This window comes from Fundulus heteroclitus, chromosome 24, assembly GCF_011125445.2.
Source record: "Fundulus heteroclitus isolate FHET01 chromosome 24, MU-UCD_Fhet_4.1, whole genome shotgun sequence".
Lineage (NCBI taxonomy): Eukaryota > Metazoa > Chordata > Actinopteri > Cyprinodontiformes > Fundulidae > Fundulus > Fundulus heteroclitus.
Genome location: NC_046384.1, coordinates 6,193,310 through 6,199,368, shown reverse-complemented (window position 1 = coordinate 6,199,368; position 6,059 = coordinate 6,193,310). Strand labels below are relative to the sequence as shown.

The 6,059-nt window shown below is 41.8% G+C and overlaps 1 protein-coding gene across 1 annotated transcript; it reads right to left on the bottom strand.

Moving 5' to 3' along the window:
* Positions 1-652: 652 nt before the first annotated feature.
* Positions 653-5,410, bottom strand: LOC110366826 (protein NLRC5). Its single transcript, XM_036128509.1, has 5 exons — positions 5,393-5,410; positions 4,887-5,324; positions 1,407-2,961; positions 1,027-1,290; positions 653-791 (listed from the first exon to the last, which is right to left on the bottom strand). The coding sequence occupies exons 2-5, from the start codon at positions 5,275-5,277 to the stop codon at positions 653-655; spliced, it is 2,349 nt and encodes a 782-aa protein (XP_035984402.1). The 5' UTR covers positions 5,278-5,324; positions 5,393-5,410.
* Positions 5,411-6,059: the final 649 nt, after the last annotated feature.

The following is a 6,059-nucleotide window of genomic DNA, read 5'->3' as shown; positions in this document are numbered from 1 at the left end:
GAAAAGAAGGTAATACAAGATAGAGTGATGAGTCTGAAGCTAGAAATCTAAGGTTTGATGTTCAATGTTTTAAATGTGTACTCCTCACAGGTGGGTGTGAGTTAGAGATGAAGGAGATATTCTGAATTGAGTTAGAAGAAGCGATGCAGAATATTCCCAGAGGTGAGAACGTGTTACCTGACTCCGCCAGATAGATTTGCTCCGCATATCCATCTGGAAACCTTCCGTTGAAGTAACTTTGGGAAGGGACGAAAATACTGGTTAGCTGATTGGCCTATGTTGGTGATAGACGGGCCAAATAAACCAATCAGATTCGTCGTTGCTCTGTTACGAGCGACGACGAAAACACAACCACAAGCCAAGCTACTCTTGCTGCTGCAGGTAAAGGCTCGTTAGCTCAGCAAATACTCTGTAATGCCGATAAAACTTGCTCGATAGCCACGCTAACGCTAGTTTCATCGGCTGAAGCCGCCATGTTCTTTAGACTGAACTGTCGCGCTTCCCGTTGCGTCACACCTCAACCCGCCTCAAAGCCAACGCTGATTGGACGTTCGTTTGGTGAACGGCTCCAAATTTTCTTTAACGGAGAGTAGCCAGACTGATCTGCGAGTGAAACCTTGAAAGCTCGCGAGATCAGGATGGTCTCACGAGGCTAGAGAACGTGGTGACTGGTGTGAATTTCAATGGCCACGTTGGAGCTTGGTTTGGCGTCCAAAAGAGGAATGCAGAAGGACATATGGTGGTTGTACAGGAGCAGTGGGACACTGAGGCCTAAAGAGAGTTTGTTTTTGCTGTTGTAATGGACAGGTTTACAGATAAGGATAGAAATAAATCTCTACTGACTGTGATGTTTGCAGATGACGTTGTGATCTGCGGTGAGAGCAGAACGAACCAGCAGACCTAACCGAATCCATCTCAACTGGGACTTACGTGCTTTAAACTGGAATTATGGCTCACACTTTAAAGCACCATTCAACAAAATTCAACAGAAAGTTTCCATACATTTGTAAAAACAAATAAACTGACCTGAGAGAGCCGATGTGCGGCAAAGCTTGTAAAAGGGATTCACACAGAACCTCACACAGAGGAGCTTTTCTGTCCCCGTAGAGGCAGACATTGACCTTTGCTGTCATCTTCTGCATAACTTCCACAGCTCTGTGAAACAGCTGCCGTTTCCCCACAACCGGGAGGTACAACGTGTTCCCACAGAGACCCAGTAAGGTGGAGTAATCCATCCGCTCTTCACTGAGGAGGAACGTTTTCCACAGCTTCTCTCCGAGGGCATCACACCTGTCATTCAAAAACCAGACAGTATTTGTGTTTATATAAGTTCTCAGCCATAAAATACCCCAGTAAATGTTGCAAATTGCTGTATGTGACACTAAAAAAGGTAGATTAATTCGTACCACTGGACATTTTGAAGGCATCCCAGCAGTTGATTCAGTTCTTGATCTGATATGACCACATCCTGAAGGTTCAGACGTATTTTCCTTTCCGTTGACTGAGTGATCACATAGGCCACAGCACAGCAAGAATAAGGGTCCAGGTTCTCCCCACTGAGGTCAAGATGGAAGTCAAGTTTGTCCAGAAAGTAAATACAGGCTTCCAAGCTCTGGGACTCGTACAGACACTGGCATATGAACGGTATATCAATGTAAGGCTCGCTGTCACCAACAGCAGCGTCACTGGAAAACGTGTTGATCATCTCTTTGAAGAACCACTCAGATGTCTCCTTGAGCTCCTCGGCTGGAATCAGACAGCTCATCAAACGTGGCCTCTTCTCGTTCAACAAACAACACGCGAAAGGGATCAGAGGTCTCATGTGTTTCATCTCCTTAGCGAGGCACTGCTGGAAAACCTCCCGGATCTTGTTGGGATTCTTTAACAGCCACAGAGCTGCAAAAAACTCCTGCATGGTGTAATGGAGAAAAGCATAGACGGTTCTGGTTTCAGCGGGAGCCACTTTTACATGGTGCGGTTTCAGGAAGGAAAGGACACAGCTGTCCTCACAGGAAAGTTCTTCCAGACTCACAGTTTTTCTTTGAGTTGCATAAAAAGCAGCTTTAGCCAACGATAATAGTTTGTTTCCCTTCAACTGGAGACGGTGCCGAACAGCACTGATGTATATTTCATTTACAGTTCTGGGCAGCAGAGAGTCTCCTGACGAAAAGCTGGCGGCCACCATCAGTGCATACATTGGAACATGACAAAGAGTCACCATTTGCGTGTTATTCAGAACCTCCCTGTGATCGTCACCCAGAGTTGTAGACAAATATGTTTTTATTGTCTCCTCGCTGAAGCCCTTCACCTCCACTCTGAGCCAGTCTTCAAGACAGAGGTCTTCCTCATCGTCTGGTCTGCAGGTAATGATGATTTTTGCATCAGGCAGCAGATCTTTCTTCACAACTTTCTGCACAACCAATGAAGATAGTGCTGTGACTCCATCTAAAATGATTGTAACATTATCAGAGGTCCTCTCTATATCCTGCAAGACTTCATCTTTGCCCTCATCAGGTTGACAGTATGCAGTAAAAAGAAGATCCTCCAAACCCATTGTTGGTGAATTGCTGGTTATTTCCCTCATGTCAAAGTAAAACATGTAATCCAGCTTCTTTTTGTCTCTTTTTGACCACAGTCTCAACATTTCGTGGCTCAGTGCTGTCTTTCCAATACCAGGATTCCCAACCAGTAGTATGTTTTTATCTGTCTTCAGCAAATCACTTGGGGAGACTTTAGGTTTGTGCTTGGTGCTAGGTCGATGCATCTTGCTTTTCTTGCTTATAAATTTCTTTATTTTGGATGGAGAAGTTGTCCCTTCTGTGTCTAAGATAAGTGGGTAAAATGACAGTTTGGGCTTCTTGTTTTCTCCAAAAAGATTTTTGCTTTCCCTCCAAAAATCCTTCGATATTTTTGCTGCTTTTGTTTTCAACTTTGTTTGATATCTGTGGCACACCTTTGGTCCTAAAATTAGAAAATAAACAAGAAGAAGAAACATTCAAGTAGTGACTAAAGCCCCATTTCCATCACCTTGGTTTGGTACACTCTACTAAGCTCCGCCCACTTTGCAAGCATTTCAGCAACAGTTTTTTTCAGGGCCAGCCAAGGTTTCTCCGGTACTGCTTAAGAGCAGGGTCCAATCGAGTGGACTTGAGCGCAGTTCTGACGTGGACACGCCACTTTTTAGTGATCGGCCAAAGGTGGGGAGAAATTAGCAGGTTTTTTACGGAGGAAGTCCAGAAAAACTGAAGAGTGACTACCTTAATATTAAGGATTACCATGAAGAAGTAAGGGAGAATGCCCGACGAGATGTCCATTATCACAAATTAATGGACAACGCAGAGGCATGCATTTCTGATAATGGACACTTCGAAGGGCATCATCCCGCTTATACAATGGTCACTTTTGAAATGAATAAATACTAAACCAATTATTAATACTTTAATGTTTTTTTTATAAGCAGAAGCTGAGAGAACCAGCGTCAACTGTCTTGTCGTTAGCAGCCAACGTTTGAGGTGGCGCAATAATTTAGAACAATCAGGCTATTAGACCTGAACTTTTTTTATAGGCGTCCTATAACGCTTTTCAATGGACCTACTGCAGCCAATCAGAATCCAGTATTCACTCAGACCGTGGTATAGAGTGGGTCAAACTATATAATATTACTATTTAGTGTGAAACTAAACCCCTAGCCCAGAAAAAAAGTGAGAAATAAAAAAAGGGCTTCACTTAACTACTGAAATGAGTAAAACAATCCGAAACAATCTTGCATACACATACACACGCATATATATATATATACATATATATATAAAATCTTTCAGATATACAATTGTACAAACATTATTTGTATTTTTCTCTTTTATTTGTTTTTATTTATAATGATTTTTTTAGTTTTTGTTTACCATTTGTTGCAAAAAAAGTGTCAATGACAGAGCAACAAGACGTGGGTCATGGGGGAAAGGGGGCTAAAGGCTGAGTTATACTTGTGAGTCCATTGAAGCGCTGGAGACGTTTATACGCGACGCGGCCGTACGTGCAGTATTCGCCTAAAACATAGGGGGGCAGTGTGCATCATAACCAGCGGAAATGCAGCAAAACGAGAAGAAACAGTCGTTGACGTCCCACTTCCAAAACGGCCGCAAACAATTGTTAGAAACAATCATGAAGAGTAGTTGGTGTGTTTATGGCAGCCAAACAGAAATAAATGGAGGGCTAGAGATGTAGAAGAAGACGTTTTGTTCACCTGTTCTACAGGAAGATGTGAAGACTTCAAGATGGGGGAAAACAGCCTGTCTGTAAAGCCCATTTTAGACAAAGTTTGTTTTACTAAATAAAAGCTGATTGCTTTGCATGCTGTGGGTAGTTGTTTCAGACTTTATTTGCGCTGCAGGTGGTGGAACCTTGTATGTACCCACAAACTTGGCCAAAAAATATGCCAGTATCTTGTGTATGCTGTTTTCAGATACAGAGCATTTAACAAAATTGGGCTATTTGATGTCAGTACAGGCAAACTTGTGCGGCGAGGGCTCCTTTGAAACCTCCCCCCCATTTTGAATGAAGCTTGCGCACACGGTCCGCGCAAAGGAGTAGCACAATCTTGCGCCGCGGTAGCTAGCTGGACCCACGCTAAGGGGCTGGGGACAGCATGATTGCGTCACTTCCAGACTTTTCTAGTTCCGGTTTAAATACAAACTGTGCAGAGTGAAACCGAGCGGGGAGGAGCCAAACTAGGCCGGCCAAATCGAGTTGGGTCGGTGGAAACGGGGCTTCATTGTTTGCTGCATTCACTTGTGGAACAATAGTTAAATCTCACAGGCAGGCTATCACAAATGCTACCATGAAATCAGTACAAGGACAACAAATGAAAAATGTGACGTAACAATTACCCTGTATGTAGTTTGAGCTCATTTCTGGGTCCTCTTTGAAAGAAAAGCAGCTGATCCAGTGGTGCAGGTCGAACTCTTTAGCCCCTGCTGAAGGTTCATGACCGTTCTTAAAGAGAGGAGTTGGTCTCTTTAAGGTCCTTCTCCTTGTCAAGTAAATAATCCTAAGTAGCTTGTAGCAGGCTGCTTCACCTTTTCTACTAACTGAGTCCAGGATTGCTTCGGTTCTGCCATAGTCATCCTTCTCTGCCTTTATTTCGTTGAACTCTTCATCATTCAGGACTCCTTGCTGATACAAATTCTCAGCAATTACTGAGAGGTTCCGCAATCCTCCAAGAAGCTGAGCTCTGGTATTGCTGACGTAATCTTTGGCAGACATGTTTGCATCAGCCATGGCTCCTGACTTCTTTCAGTTCTGCACATAAACAGGATTTCAATAATCTGAAAGACCAAACACTAGTTTAAGGTACAAGTTCTCAGAGGTGGCATTAATGAACAGAACGACTTACTCAGCAAGTTTGTGGTTTCCTACGATGATGAACTCCATCAACTGTTCAGTACCTTTGAACACTAAGGAAACAAGAAAATTACTGAATATAAACCGACCTGGAGTACATTAAGAAAGAAATCTGTGAGCTTGCTTGTTTTCTCTGGTCATGAAAACACAAAGCATTGTTGGACAGCCAAATTAAACTGACATCCATCAAGGAATTCACTGAAAAACATTTATTGCCAGCTTTACAAAAATATTTAAGACATATTTAGTTGAATATGCATCCCACTGTGGTGATACAATGGGCCCTTTTAAAATTTATAAATACACATACATACATATATATATATATATATATATATATATATATATATATATATATATATATATATATATATATATATATATATAAATAAAAGCAGTGATAAACAACAGTCTACCTAGGTCAGATATAAATCATGTTTTGGTGTAGTTTACATTTGTTGTGTTTGCTAATTTATATTGCAGTCAGTAGTCCCATGTAGGCCGTTCAGAAATGTAGCTTATAGTGATCTTAGTGCTCCACTAACTTGTCTTTATTAGTTAGGTAGTTAAATATTTTTGTTTTATTAGCTGATATATATATAAAACTCAACAGAACAGAAATGTTCATGTAAAACCCAAATATTAGGCTATTATTCATC